Source organism: Crocodylus porosus, unplaced genomic scaffold (assembly GCF_001723895.1).
Source record: "Crocodylus porosus isolate Cpor-Errol unplaced genomic scaffold, CroPor_comp1, whole genome shotgun sequence".
Classification (NCBI taxonomy): Eukaryota; Metazoa; Chordata; order Crocodylia; family Crocodylidae; genus Crocodylus; species Crocodylus porosus.
Window position 1 is genome coordinate 23,705,367 of NW_017728912.1, and position 15,962 is coordinate 23,721,328.

General features: G+C 45.7%; 1 protein-coding gene across 4 annotated transcripts in view; it reads left to right on the plus strand.

The window, feature by feature from the left end:
• POMK (protein-O-mannose kinase) overlaps positions 1–11,460 on the plus strand; it is a 12,983-nt gene extending 1,523 nt beyond the window's left edge. The window contains exons 2-4 of one of the 4 annotated variants that reach the window (XM_019534175.1): positions 1,212–1,371; positions 1,666–1,973; positions 7,165–11,460. In XM_019534175.1, coding sequence (XP_019389720.1) covers positions 1,257–1,371; positions 1,666–1,973; positions 7,165–7,938 — 1,197 coding nt within the window. In that variant the 5' untranslated portion in view covers positions 1,212–1,256 and the 3' untranslated portion in view covers positions 7,939–11,460. Of the gene's footprint in view, positions 1–962; positions 1,372–1,665; positions 1,974–7,164 lie in introns of those variants that run through there. The other 3 variants (XM_019534174.1, XM_019534177.1, XM_019534176.1) reach the window with 3 other exon arrangements.
• The last annotated feature ends 4,502 nt before the right edge of the window (positions 11,461–15,962 follow it).

Genomic DNA, 15,962 nt, shown 5'->3' on the forward strand with positions numbered 1-15,962 from the left:
CCCTGCTAGCCGCTCCGCCAGGCCAAGACACTAGTGTGTGTGGCCCCTGGAGCAGCAGCCCTTAGTGTGTGGGAGCTGTTTGGCTTTGATAGCAGCCACCACTTTATAAAGCCACACTTTATAAAGCCCAGTGTATTTTCATGATAGGTTCAGTCTCAGATTTCCCAGCCCCCCTGGCCTGGGTTGTTAAACAGCCCTGGGTTGACATCCTAGAAGTTTTCTATCTGCCTCTCCCAAGGTGCAGACAGAAGTGATAGTTTTTCACCTGATCTGGCCATAGAAAACAGCTTATAGATGTGACCAAACGCAAGTGCGTGGCTGCACACAGCTTAAAAAATGACCGATTGGGTGAAAATCTGACCACGTATTGCATGAGGTATCACATAAAGATGTTACAAAATGTAGCGGCTGCTGAGTAGCTCTGACTATTGTTACCCCTAGTGTGGCTAAGACCTGGTAAGCTGAACTCTTCCCATAGATGGTGGTACAAAACCTTGTTAACTGCAGTGGAACAGGGTTTTGGCTTAAGTTCAAGGAACATATGAGGGGACTTATGAACAGAGAGGGTGGAGGAACTGAACTTATTTAATCTGGAGAAGAGAGGACTTGAGAGGTGATTTAACTGCAGCCTTCAGCTACTTGAAGGGTGGCTACAAAGAAGATGGAGCTAGACTGTTCTCAGTGGTGGCAGATGACAGAACAAGGAGCAATGGTCTCAAGTTGCACCAAGGGAAGTTTAGGTTAGATATTAGGAAAAAATTTTCTCACTAGCAGGTAGTGAAGTACTGGAACAGGTTACCCAGAGAGGTGGTGGAATCTCCATCCTTGGAGGTTTTTAAGACCCAGCTAGACAAAGCTTTGGCTGGGATGATCTAGTTGGAGATGGTCCTGCTTTGAGCAGGGGGCTAGACTAGATGACCTCCTAAGGTCCCTTCCTACCCTAATTTTCTATGATTCTATGAGATCTCGTACAGGGCTTGTTCCAAGATCAGGGCCTAAATATGCCCTGCAGAGTGATTGCTAAGGTCTGTTACAAGCATGATTGTATCCTGGATTACAAGTTTCACCACATTGATCATTCAAGTCCATTAACTGCTTAAATGAGATGGACTCCTCTCTTCTTGAGCCCATACTAGTCCCAGATGTACAGGCCCTCTTACAGTTTGCCCCTTCCTAAATTATACATATCCTTGTCTTTTTCAGTTTCACAGATACAAGTGCAGTGGTCACCAGCACCTTAAACAAGAGGCCACCAAATGATGATTGCAGTATTGCAGAAATGGACTCCCTCAATAACCTCCCATCACCAGTCTTCCTTTCTTCCTCACTACACAACCAGGTCTAGGTTCCTTAGCTTCTGGGACCTCCAAGGTGTTCCTTGATGCCAGTTATGACCTTACAAAGTAGCTTGGTGTGTTGGGGGCCTATGTTGGTAAAATGACAGAAATTGTTGGGAGGCAGGTATGGAACTGGAAATGGCTTGTTTTTATCAGCTGACTATGTTTCAGGTTGATGAAGGTTGAAGATATTCAGCTTAGGTTTTTCAGGTGCCCTTTTTAAATATAGGTGAGACCATGTCCCTTGCATATTTGTGGCCAGTCTTTTCTTGTCCTTCAGAAATGTTATGCTCACTATGCTGTTTTGCCTTGTGTTTGTGTCCTGCAGAGAATGTAGAAGACCACAACATGGGAAAAAAATCCCATTACGCGAAGAAAGACCTGATCCTGAGGGAAATGCCTCCTGCCCTGGTGGTGGTACTGCTCCTGGCGGTCCTGCTCCTGAACATCCTCCTTTACCTGTACCTCAGTAGTTTTTATGTGTCCTCCAGCCATCTGGATTTGGACCCCAATCTCTGCCCCTCTGGGTACTTCAGACTAGGGCCTCTAAAAAATTGTTCGCCGTGGCTGTCTTGCGAAGCCATAGATAAAGAAGTCAGGAAGCTGAGATGTGTTGGTGAAGGAGCTGTAAAAAAGGTTAGTTTGTGTTTTTGTCAGAGGGATGGATTTCTGGGAGGAACAAAGCTTTGTGACTGGTTAATGCTTAGGCAGCTCCTGTTGTAATAGTCTCTAGAAGCTCATTTTTACAGCCACGCAGAATTTTGTGACTGTAGATGGCACTAGAGGTACACTGATACATTGGTCCCATATCAGATCGGTACTGCTTTGAGGAAAATTGAGAGTATTGGCAATCGGCTTTTTCTGTCTGATGTGGCCAATAAATGCCATGTGCACGCGCACAACCACGGTTCAGCATGCAGGTAGCTAAGAGTGCAGCCAGGTTTGGCTGATAAGTCTGTTGTGGGGGAAGGGACAATGGGGGAGGGGAGGGCTTAGGCTGGAGGGGCAGATGGAGACCTCTGCTGGGAGGGAGTGGGGCTGGGGGAGATGTTGCCCAGCTGGGGCAGGGTAGGGCACAGGATGGAGCTCGTCTGGGGGCCGCAGGGCAGGGGGCAGCTCCCTCCACTGCTTACACCAGGTGGGGGTGAGAGAGGGGCACATGCCCCGATATCTGCACATGAGGCAGGGCAGGCTGCTGCTGCAGGCTGGAGCTAGGGCTGCACTGGGCTCTTCCTGGCAGGGGGCTGGGCCGAGCTGGGCCCAGGCAGATGGCAGCACTGGATGGGAGGGTTGCCACCCTAAAATTCACTGTAGCTCTGCAGGGAAGAGCCCAACACAGCCCCCAGCCCTAGCCTGCAGCAGCAGCCCACCCTACCTAATGCGCAGATGCAGGGGCACATGCCCCCCATGCTCTCCCGGGGTGTGTGCAAGTGGCGGCCTCCCTGGATGCACTGCAGCTCTGTCTCTCATGCCCCACCCTGGCTGTGCAACGCCTGCTCCAGCCCCTGCCCCACTCTCTCCCTCACCTTGGGTGCCTCTGTCTTTCCCCCATCTTGCCCCTTCCCTCACCCCTGGCCCCACAACAGACTTACCAGCCAAACCCAGCTGCTCTTCACGCAGCAAGGCTGCATATCAGAATTGAATCAGTATCGGCCAATATGGCTCATTAAAAATCACCCATCAGTATCGGCCCCCAAAATCTCTGTTGGTGCACCCCTAGATGATATCCTACATTTCTAGCCTGCAGTAGCCCCTAAGTGGCCTAAAGACAGGTAATAGGCCTGTGAAAAGTGGAAAGTATTCGCTTTGGATTCAGTGATTCAGAGGGGCAATGATTCGATTCAGTGATTCAAATCACTGTCCCAATTCAATTCGGCCAAATCTGAATCTGAAGATATTCAGCACCGAATCTTATTCAGCCATAGACTATACAGGCAGGCAGTGTTGGTTGGAGCAGCTGGGGGAGCAGCTGAACAAGCCCCAGCTTGAGCTGGCAGCCCCGGGAGAAGCCGCAGCTCCCCCAACTGCCCCCCTACTGGGTCAAGGCAGGCAGTGCTGGCAGCCTTGGGAGAAACCACAGGAGCTGGGAGGATCGAACCGGGAGCTGAGGGATTGAATCAGAGGCTGGGGGATGAATAGGGTCTTCCCCCCCAGTTCCCAGTTGAATCCCCCAGCTCCCCAATCATTCCCCACAGCTCCCCGATCATTTCCCCCAGCCCCCATGGCCTCTCCTGGCACTGCCTGCCTTGCCCTGGAGGGGGAGCAGCCAGACAAGCTGTGGCTTGAGGTGGCAGCCCCAGGAGAAACCATGGAGGCTAGGGGGAATGACTGGGGAGCTGGCCACTTATGGTTCTGGACTGACTCATGGATTTGGACTTGATTTGGCTTAAAACACAAAAAAATTTCTTTAAAAAAAAACCAAAAACTGGGGAAACGATTGGGGAGCTGGGTGGAATTATCGGGGACTGGGGGAACAAACAGGGGCTTCCCCCAGCTCCCCGATCGTTCCCCCCAGCCCTCACAGCTTCTCCCAGGGCTGCCAGCGCTGTCTGCCTCATGCCAGCAGGGGGGGGCGGGCAGCCAGGGGAGCAGCGGATGAGCCACAGCTTCTCGCAGGGCTCCAGGCTCAAACCAGGGCTCATAGGCTGCTCCTCCAGCTGCTCCCACCAGCACTGCCTAGAGCCTGCCTGTACAGTCTATGGATGAATCTCTCTGAATCGATTTGAATCAGCCAGGTCTAACTGCTCACATAGGTTCCTTGCTGAGATACAAGACTTCCACCTAACCCGGAAGGTGCACAGTCCCACCAGAAGGAATGCCCTGCTGGACCAGGTCCTGGCCACAGGCAGTGACCTGGTGAGGGGACTCCAGGTTCTCGACCACCTGGGCGATAGCAATCATCGCCTGCTGGAATTCACTATCCAGCGCAGCGTGTCAAGGGCCTGCAGCAAGGCAATAGCGCTGGACTTCAGGAGGGCCGACTTCAACGAGTTGAGGAGATTGGTAGGAGAGGCATTGGGGTTCCTGGAGAGTAGGGGAACTAGGTGTCCAAGGCGAGTGGTTGTTCTTAAGGTGGCAATCCGCCGAGCCCAAGGGGTGACAGTCCCAATGCGAGTCAAAGGGGGCAAGAGTGCTCAAAAGCCCCCTTGGCTCAGCAGAGGCATTCAGGAATGTGTGAAAGCCAAAAAGGAGGCGAATATCCAGTGGAAGGGGGGGCTATCACCAAAGAGGATTATACCTCCATAGCGCAAGTCTGTAGGGAGGGTGTTAGGAAGGCTAAGGCAGAGATGGAACTAGGGCTAGCAACAAGGATCAAGGACAACAAAAAGTCCTTTATTAAATACATAGGGAGTAAAAAGAAGGCACCAGGCAATGTGGGGCTCCTGCAGGATACGCATGGCAATCTGGTGGTTGCACCAGATGAAAAAGCATACCTTTTTAACAAATTCTTTGCCTCCATTTTTCTGAGTAGGGACCAAGACATCTCCCCCACTGCGATTCAGGATGGAGTCAGAAGTGACTCCGCAAGGCCGCGGGTCAGGGAGGACCAAGTTAGGGAACTTCTGGAGGGGCTGGACACATTTTCAAATCAGCAGGTCCAAATGCTCCACCCTAGGGTGCTGAGGAAATTGGCAGGGGTCATCGTGGGGCCCCTAGCATGGCTTTATGAGCACTCATGGTGCTCTGGCCATCAGGCTAGACATCAGGAGGCACTGCTTCAGAGTCAGGGCAGCCAGGATCTGGAACCAGTTTCCAAGGAAGTGGTGCTGGCTTCTCCCTTAGGGGTCTTTAAAAGGAGGCTTGATAACTACCTAGCTGGGGTCACATGAGCTTAAACTTACCAGGGGTCATATGAGCCCAGTATTCATTCCTGCCCAGGGCAGGGGGTTGGACTTGATGATCTGCTAAGGTCCCCTCTGACCGTGCATCTATGAACCTATGGAGGCTTAATGGGTCTCCCAGTTCAATTCAGATTCGGAGATTTGGCTGCCAAATCGGGCCAAATCTCCTCCAAATCGAATCAGCTAGCAAAGTTTTGCACAGCCCTAGCAGGTAGAGCATTTGCTTGTATTTACTTCAGAAAAGTTTGGTTTAGAGAAAAATAAGCAAAGGAAATGAGCAAGTATGAGAATGTTGTAGGCGAGAAGTTTTGAAGGCTCAAGAAGGACAGGTCAAAAGAAGTTAGCTAAAGGTCACTTAGCATTTATTTAGTAGTTTTACGCCAGTTAGAGCTAGTGTAGGACAAAGTTAAAAACAGGTATATTAATTAGAATACAACCTTTTGGAAACATTCCTATATTTGCTAGTGTACTTAGTTAGCTTCTGAAACTTGACCAGGTAATAGCATATTAAAATCCAGGTCCACCTCGGGATTTTTGCTCCTCAGTTTTGCTGAATTGCCAATCTGCAGGCAAACCAAATTTAGAGTTTCTTAAAAACTTGGTTTTTGAAACCTAGGTAAGGCATTCTTTTTCCTAATAGGCTGTCCACTTGTTAGAGACTTTTTAAGACTTGTGGACTTCGAGAATTTGAGATTAATTTCTCTCAAAGATTAATAAAGATTATTATTCCTTTAGGTGAATGCACATTTTACCATTTTTAATTGTTTGCTTGATATGCCTTACCTGTCCTGTGTGGTCATTTCTATCTTATCTAGATTTCATTGTAAATTTCTATTAAACTTTACTTAACCTCATTTACTTGAGTATTTAGTGGTGGGGTGGGGTGGGGTGAGCTGTTCAAATGTCCCTTGGTTCCCAGAATGCCTCTGGGAGTTGACACTCTGCACCAGTGCCATTGGAATCAGCATCTCTGCTTCCAGAATGCAATGCTACTTGACTTGCGTAAGCATGGCAGCATAGGAAGCAGACTGAGTTTGCAATCCTCATGTGGGCATATGGAAGATACTCTCCTGTGATGGGAAAGGTGTTTGGTAATTTTTACCCTGATGAATGCTACTGACTCCTGGAGGATAGAGACCTTGCCATCCTCTACAGCATTGGGATGTTAGTCACAGTTAAGGCTGAGGGTTTTTGACAGAAGTGTACTGATGTTCTTGCTGTTACTTAGGAAAACTAGAGGTTTCTGGCTAGGGGGTCTTGCTTTTCTGTTTTGGGGCATACTTGATCATATTTGGGGTCAGGAAGAAATGTTCCTCCTAAGTTGGGTTGGCATGGACAGGGGAGGGAGGGGGGTTGCCTTTCTCTAGTGTGGGGGCCATAGTTATTTTCCTAGGATCTTCTGAGTATATATTAGCCAACTACTTCCCTGTCATTGCAGTCTCGGGGCATATGCAGTACCTTCATCTCCTCTGCTTTTACATTGGAAATATTAAAAGATGTACTTGATGTTTTGGGTATTGTCCCTGGTAGTTGTGAGGGAGGGTTTGAAGCAACAATTTTGGGGATTTCTTGGATTAATGATTGTCTGAATGGAGGGGGACTGAACTTCAGTGGCTCAAGAGGTCTCTATGCTCTTAAATTGTGTTTTGTGGGCAGTCAAATTAAATGGTTGCTTTGCATTTAGTCCATGTCATATGTTCGCAAAGGTCACTGAACCAATCAGTGAATACTGCTATGCTGTAATTACAATATCAGGAGTGAACAGGTAGTAACTCCACCATAACATATGGACGTACACATGTGTTCACGTAGTAGCCATTAGCAGTCAGTGTCTAGTTTCTATTTATGGAACTTGTGCATATAATAGCACAGTGTCTAGTGAATCTATAACCTGCAATGCTGTGTAGTCACTTGGAGGATAAATGTAAACTGGTCTATAGCAAAAAGGCTTCCAGTGTTTTGTTCATTTCCTGTTTTGTTTTTAGGTCTTTCTTTCAGAGTGGAAGGAAAGCAAAGTTGCCCTTTCACAGCTCACCAACTTGGAGCTGGAGAATGACTTTCTCCATGGATTGAAGATGCTAAAAGCTCTACAGAGCAAGCATGTTGTGAAATTGCTTGGCTATTGTAAAGAGCAGTACACAATCCTAACGGAGTATCACCCACTAGGCTCCCTGAAGAGTCTGAACAAAACATTGGACCTCCCCAAGTACAAGGGCTTGAATACATGGCATCATCGATTCATACTTGCCATAGACTATGTGAGAATCCTTCACTATTTGCACAACAGTCCCTTGGGCACCTTAGTGATGTGCGATTCCAACGACCTGGGTAAGGTGCTGTCACAATATTTGCTGACAAGTGACTTTCATATCGTGGTGAATGATTTGGATGCCTTGCCTCTTGTGAACCAGAGTGCTGGCAGACTGGTAAAGTGTGGTCATCGGGAACTCCGAGGTGAGTTTGTAGCTCCTGAACAGCTTTGGCCATATGGGGAGGAAGTGCCATTTGATGATGACCTCATGCCTCCATATGATGAGAAAACAGACATATGGAAAATTCCTGACGTCTCCAATTTCTTGTTGGGGCATATTGAAGGCAGTGATATTGTCAGGCTGCATTTGTTTGACATCCACATGGAGTGCAAGAAGAGGAACCCAGGGGAAAGGCCTTCTGCCCAAATAGTTCTGGACACATACAGAAAAGTTTTGACATCCCTGATCAGAGAAGTTGCCATGCCTGGAACAAGAGAAATGTTGTAAACAATTGTGAGAGAGGGGCTTCTGCAGAGCTTTGGCCCTGTGGAGAGGAGGTGCCATTGAATGATGATGTCGTGCTTTGGTATTATGAGAACACTGACATGGAAAATTCCTGATGTCTCCAATTCTGTGGACTTACTGTGGTTGACATCCCTTTTATTTATTTAGCACCAAAAATGTACAGAGTGACAAAGGGTCATAAGGATCCTGTCCCAGAGAACTAAGGAGACAAAACCAACACTAAAAGGATTGAAAAAATGGCAAGGTGGTTTTGTGACTATTTTTGGATTTTTTTAACCAAAAGCCCAGTATGGGAGAGTTCCCGGCACTACTACTTTTTTTCCATTATGTCACCAAAAAAAGATTGGGGTGGGACGGAGGGGAGGAGAGACGAGGTACAATGCAAAGGAGAAGGGTTTTTTGGTTTTAAAAAGCCAAATGTATTTTGTTTTTCCATCCAAAAATTAGAAAATGTCTTTATAAAACACATTCCATTCAAATGTTTCGTTCTTTCTTTGGGTTTTTTTTAAGAAAAGGCCTGTTTTCATTGACAAATTGTTTAAATGAAAAATTTTGAACAATTCTAACTTACCTGCACTCCCTCATAGAGTTAAAACGGCAGCTAGTCAGAAAAGAGTGCACATCCTAAGTTGCTCGGTTGTAGCAATGGGCTGAAGCCTGACCTAATGGCTGCCCAGTTCTTTATTGGACTGTGCAGACCTTATTGTTGGTTTTCTGGGGAGGAGTCTGAGTGAGCTGATGTGTATGGGGCCCCTGTTATTGGGGCAGAATCCTGTACTGACGACTACCCTGATGTCTGCAGCATGAGCATCTCCTGCTTCCTTGCCTGGGAGGCAAAGATAAACTACAGATGAATTTAGGAGCAAAGGCATGGCTGTTTCCTGACTGTCGAAGCCCTCACTAACCAAAATAGCTACTGTTGACCTCTTCCCTCCAGTTTTAGGGAAGCAGAGTGATTTCTGAGTCGAGCAGAGGAAAATTTGGTAGCACATATGTTTAGCTGTGCTGTCACAGTTTTGTCCCTATGCCCTATCACCGTCATATTTATTCAGCTCCTACCATTATTTTGGCACATTACAGAGATACAAACAGTACAGAGCCCTCTTCCAAGAAGATTACACTCCAAGCAGGCAACTCCCAGACAAAGGAAGGGAAGATGCATTGCCTTGATTTTCAAAGCCTGGCCCTTTTCTCCTGATGCATTCTCATATGGGCTTATGAGGGCAAGGACCTACAAATTTAGACATTCTCTTTCTTCACTCCTGTTCAGAAAACCCCCTCTCCTGCCTTCACTGTTGAAATGAGGGACTAGCTCTTCCCATTCACCTTTCCATGATAGCAGTGTCCTTATGACTCAGTGGAAAAATGTTAATAATCATAGGAAAAAGATTCTCTTTAGAACATGAGAACTGCCATTTATTGTGTCAGACGGTTGGTCCATCTTGCCCAGTATCCTGTGTCACACAATGGCAGAGAGTGAGTGCTGAAAGGCAAAGTGGGTATGATCAGGGTTTTTTCACCTGTTCCTCTCCCACATGCAGCTTCCAGCATTTAAAGCCTACTAAGTTCTGATTGGACCCTTAAATGGCATAAATAAAGGAAGAGCTGGAGAATGCGAGGCCTCCTGTATTTGGAAGATAAAATTCTTGCGGGGATGCCCCAAGGTCCAGTGAAGCTGACAGTCCTTTGGCTTCACTGATCTCGAGCTGAAGCTATTAAGATGCCTATACACAAACATCAAGCTTTAGTTAAAGTGCCCCCAACACCATTTTTAAGCACAGGGGCACTGATACACGGGATGCTCCAAGTCCTTGAATTAGAGCGGTTCAGAGAGCCATTCTAAGTAAAGCGCCCCCTTTCCCCAGCCCCCACAACTCCCAGAGCACATTTACAAATACCCTTAGTTCCTGGACATCTTGGGAATAAACCTGAGAGAAATACCTGGAAAAAGAACAGAGGACAAGAATGCCTTATTCCAGCAACAAAGCTTATTTTTTATACACTTGTGCTCTGCCCTCTCTGCCTCTGTGGGCCTGTTGAATATGTGCACAGTATTCATGACAGAGATTAACTTTGTTAATATATTATTAACTACATATATTAACTACAGAAAAGTAAATCATGCTGTCTTGAAAACCTTGGAGTCTGCTAGTGGTCACTGCCATCGTGTTCATCTCCAAAGCAACTTATTGCATTGGAGATGCATGGTGTACTTCTCTTGGAGACAGACTTTTGTTCTTTCTTGTTTTGCACACGGATGGTTGATTTGGTATGGGAAGAGAATCCTGTGCCCTCTGAAGGAGTTGCTCCGAGTGTGATTGTTAGTGAACTGCTTGCTTCTCAGACAAAAAATGTTTTCCAAGCAGTTAAAGGCTTTAAAAAAGGAAGCAACAAGACTGTATTTGTAGCATTTTTGGTTGCCATTCTCCTTGTTGTTTTTAGTTTAGCATTAAGCTTTAGGAATCCAAAATCTGCCTGTCCTAGAGTACTATGCTTTATAGTTCCTCACCCAGCAGAGTTAAATACCAGAGGATGTCTTCTGTCTATGAAGATACATGTATTGTATTATACTGCTACCCTGGCACATGTTTTCCTTCAAATGGATATGTTACAGCTCTTCACAATTTGTGTCCTTAGGTGTCTGTATAGGACATTTACCATGTGGTTTTCATGTCTCTGATTATCCATGGCCCATTCAACTTACTACATTTTACAGATTTTGTTATATAACCCCTTTTTCTGCCCCAGTGACCCCTTTCTGGCAGCCTCACTGCTCCACCCATCAGGAAGCATAAGGCAAAGATCATAAGCCAATATATTCTAAAAGGCCAAGCAATTTTTGGATGCTTTCAGTTATTTTTGGGATCCTGACCTAAAACCCCTTAAGAAACATTAAAAAGAGTGATTTCATGTCGTTGATTTCCATGGGAGAGCTCTCAGGGTATGACGCTACTCAATGAGCACGTCTACACGTGATGCTATATCGCTGTAGCAATGCACTACAGCAACATAGGTTCAGCAGACATGAAGTTGCAGCTACATGACCGTTGCGATGTGCTTCCTCATTATAGTGCATTTCTATGGTGATGTAGCAATTAAAAATAACCATGTGCCATCAGAACAGCGCAGTAACAGGTGTTACTGCAGTGTTATTTAGTACTTCATAAAGGAAATAGTAAGTGACAGCACAGTGACAACAGTGCCATAGGGGCATGTGTAGATGTGCCTAGTGTAAGGAAAGTTACCAGAATCATCTTTATTTGAATGTGCTGATCACAGTGAAGTCATTTTCATTTTAGCCCTGCATGAAAGACAGCTGGAAAAACATTCTGCTGCAGGGAGTAAAAGCCAGACACCATGTTTTAAAGAGACAACAGCCAGCCTATATTGACTGCACAAGTCTCTCAGTAAAGAACAGATCCTGCTCTGCTTGCTTGTTTCAAAACATTATACCCTCCAAGTAGCCATGCTTGGAACAAATGAACAAGGACAAACTGTGGCCCTGAGAAAAAATAATCTTATCATGGAAACCTCAATCTTCATTCATGGAGGAAGGTATTCATTTTGATGGGACAGCTTTCAGGGTGAGATGCTACTCAGACTGAGGAAAGTTACCAGAAATGTTCCCTTATTATATGCATTGATCAGAGTGAAGCAGTGTTCAATAAGGTCATTAAAGTTCCTCTTTTTGTTTGCAGCTTAAATATAAGGTGTCTCCCTTGCGGTGCTCACAGCCATCCTGCTCACAGAATCTAGACACATATCTTCCCCACTCCCTCCTACCAGAACTTAGTGTTTTCCTGCCACTGACTGGCATGAGACATTTTCATGTGCAGTGGACTGGTTTACTGTGCATTAGTGCATCACAGCAAAAATGCTAATGTGCCGTAGAATTAGTCTACTGTGCATTGTGTCACAAAATAATATTCACCTTTGCTACTGCGCATTAGCACAGCTACTGTGTCTTTATCTAGTACCATATATTAGTGGTACTAAACTTAATGTGCAGTAGCAAAGGTGCATTAATGAATGTGTAGACACTCCCACTGTTACCTGAATTTGAGCTCCAGGATAAATTAAGCCTGTTCTGGAGGTAGTATTGTAGTTAAATTTTAGTGTTCGATTTGGAATGTTATTCTGCATAGAAACACGAGGTGGCAGCATCAAATTCCACTTCTACAGTCTGGAGTTACACAATGACTGAATGAGGAATGACTCCCCACCTTTTTCCTCCCCTTCCCCGCACCCTCTGCACATCTAACACTGTACGTAGTTTGCATGCAAACTTCCTGATACTCCCTTAGCAGGGATTAGTAGACGCTTTCATTACAGCATGTAATTATAATCACATGGAGCAGACTTCAATATCTAAATTGCTGCAGTGGGGAAATTTTGAATGATAAGTGTAATTGTATAATTGACATGTTTCCGCCTGGGAACCCCGCTCTCAGTACATAATAATCTGTTACCTTTGACTTGTCACATTGACCTCTTTACTGTAATCCTCTGAGCTCTGAAAAAATCCAGAACCCATGCCCTGGCTAAGCCTAATTATTAGGAAAACGGACTGGTGAATGTGCTGCTGAACACAGGGTCTATGAAAAATTGCTCAGTAATAGGATGGTATCTTTCTATGAGTATAGCTGGCATCCATGCACTGTGCTGCTAACACATTGCCACAGGACTTTACTCTTCAGTCTTCTGTTGTTCTAAGGTTTATCATCCAGAACTTAATCAGGATAGTATTTTGGGTGTAATTACTGGTATGTTACCTTTAATGGTTCAAGGATTCCTACACGCAGTTTAGCTCCACCTTACTCTTCTAAATTAGAAGAGGTGACCAACATTCAGATGCCCACAGCCAGGAAAATGTGTAGGGACAATTCTTTACCTAAGCTTGCCTTCTTCCCAACAGATATACCAGACATGGAGAATGCCCATTTGGGGTAGAGGTCACGGTCCCCCTTCATTTGCTTCAGGGTGAAGTGTCCTGCCATCTTTGATCATACGAGCTGGCCTGCTAAGTATTGGCTTTGTTCCTACAAGGAGGCAACTGCCCAATAGATACAAAGAACATAGGAGAGAATCACTGTGGCAATATCATCTTGGTTCAGGAGACCTTGGGTTACAGAGCATTGGTCATCTCAGGTGGATTGTTCTCTACCAGCCCCCAGCTCATGGTGTTTAGGGTGTGTGCATGGAGAATGGAAGGGAGATAACTGTAGGGTGGGGTGGGGGATTCCCAATGAGCTGTGTCCATTTCCTTTCCCCTCACAGAAGCATTCCAGAAATAGAGTGCAAGAACCTTCTCCAGTCTGTCTGCCCAAAGTGGCTGGCAAGGTATGTGGAGCCATGCTTTGTAGCTGCCTGCAGGTTTTTGCATAACTACAGGTTGGTACTGGGTTGTTGATGGCAATGGATTTTCATCAGGTACTGTGTGAACAACCCTGATAGCTGCCAGTAAGCTATACTGATAATTCTCAACTAGTTTGCCAAGGCACCCTGGAATGCTGTGAGATCCTTTTAAGGGTGCTGTAGGGTGCCATGCATTAGCACTGTTAGGTGTGCAAACACCTATATAATTCACAAGATAAACTCAAGAGATTTCAAATGGGAATCCATAGTGCCATAAATATTCTGCCCTGTTATGGTCTTTCTGAATTCTTTGACAGAAGTATTTATTATTTTTCCATAGTCAAAAACTGAGTGAAAACTAAAAGCTGGTATTTTCCTTGTTTGGTCCAAGAGTGCTCAACCCTTGGCTTGTGGGCCTGATTCAGCCACTGGCACCATGCCATCTAGCCCACAGGGATCCTCACAGGTCTCTGGGGAGCCCTAGGGGCTGTGGCTCTGTGCAACAGATTGAGTATGCAGGGCAGCTCAGGGACTGATCCTTGGCTGCAGGGACTGGGCTGGGACAGTGCAGAGGCCCTGGAGCCTGATCCCAGCAGGGCAGAGGCAGCATGGGTCCCAACTGGGTCCACGGACCGGCCCAGCAACTTTCATTTTGCCCCTTAGGGTCAAAAGCATGAGCACCACTGGTTTAATTGGGGTGCCTTGATCCTAAAAAGGTTGAACATCACTGATCTACATACTGTAGATCTGAACTGAAAGGCACTACCTGTGTTCAATGGCACATCAGGTTTTATATGCATACACAAGAATGGGCTTGGTCTCATTTAATTAATTAGAGGTGTTGCATCAGATTAAGTAGTTTAAAGTTCATGTTCTTCTGTATCTAAGGGAGCAGGAACTACTCACCTTTATCAAAAGTTTACAACACTAAACTAACTTGATAACATTTTGTAAGTTAGATCTAAAGCAATGTTTTCTTCTTGTAATTACAGTAAAGCCAACTGCAGATTATTATCTGTCTGAAATAGAGGCTGTGTTGTTTTAGTGATATAATTACTATGTTTGGCAAAATTTGAGGTTGTACACAGAACCTATCTTTATGGTCAAAATGTCTTACCAAGGGCTAGGACCCATGGGAATGAGAAAGCTTGAGAGAAAAACCATCTCCTTCTTTACATGGAATAAATCATACATTTGTGGTTGTCATCACAACAGATTATATGTTATGTGGTGCATTTAAGTGGGAAAAAGGACTTTATGGTTTGATTCTAATTGAAATACCAAACATTTGGGATGACCACATAATTCTGAATAAACATCACTGTGTTCTGGTAGCTATAATCCAATATTCATCAGGATGAAACTGTGGGTATATTTGTATTACAGTGATACTTAAAAATAATGCTTGGGGATTCCCACAAATAGTTTAGCTCTGGGTTACTCAAAACCAATAAAAAGTGCAACACAAAAGACTTTTGATATATTTATTTCAAATAAAGTTTTGTAAAATCTTTGGTCAAGATTTTGGAGACTCGGAGCTTAACGCTATGCTCCAAACTCCGTATTTTGAACATCTAAATATGAAACTGAATTTTCCAAACTGCTGAACATCCAGCAGTCCCCAGTGAAGTCAGTGAGAGGTGGTGGGTGCTCCATACTTTTGAATATTGGGTTATTTACTTTTGGAGTTCATGGACCCTGTGCACAAAGAACATAAGCATATGTGTAATCTCCCATGCCATTCACTAGCATGCCTTGTTCATTTGGGCTTTTCAGACTTCACCGTCACTTGGGTAACAAACAGCTTGTTGCTGAATTAGATTTCAGAAGGTCCTCAGGGGTTGTCACCTGCCACATCTTGCTGGAATAAATGTGGTATGTCCCACCTTTTTTGGCACCTTCCTTCAATCTTCCCATCCATCTTCCTGTTTGGGGCTCTGCCTCCCCTACACGCCACCTAACGCCAACCAAAGATGTTATATCCCAGTCTTCTAGGCCTGATCTGGTATAGGCTTTTTATCTTGGTCTTTTGGATTATACTAGTTACGTTCAGACATTGTCTCATCTGGTTTTCCTTAGGCCATATTGGAACTGGCCTAGACTCTTTCCTGACCCCGGGTTACCTTGCTTCCCAGTGTATTTTCCCCTCTCTCTGGTTTGTACTTGCCATGGTTCAGGCGTCCAACTCTCCTTTTCTCCTTAGGTTCCTGGTTGGTCCGATCCTGTCCGGAGATGTCTGGAGTCCACGGCACTGTCTCGGGTAGGTAGTTTAGCCCTTTTGGGCTCAGCTCATTTTCAGTGGCCCCTTCCTGGAGCTGCCACCACTTCCCCTCAGCGGGGCTCTGCTCCACTCTGGACCACTCTGGGCCCACCAGGGAACCCACTTCTGGTCCCTCTTCTCTCCCTTCCATCAGGCATTTTATCCCTACTTCAAGGGGCTGGCCAGTGAATCAGTGCCAGCATGCTGCCATAAAGTATGCCCATGCCAGCATGGAAGCCAGACCCATTGCTCTTTTTTTTCCTTCCAGTGCAGCATCTTTCCCTGCTGCAGCTTTTCTCCCACCACACTTCCAGTTTGGCGCAGCATCCCACTGGCTCCTCTCATCTTCCTCTTTGGGTAAGTTTCTCTCTGTGGCCTTGTGCCTGCCACA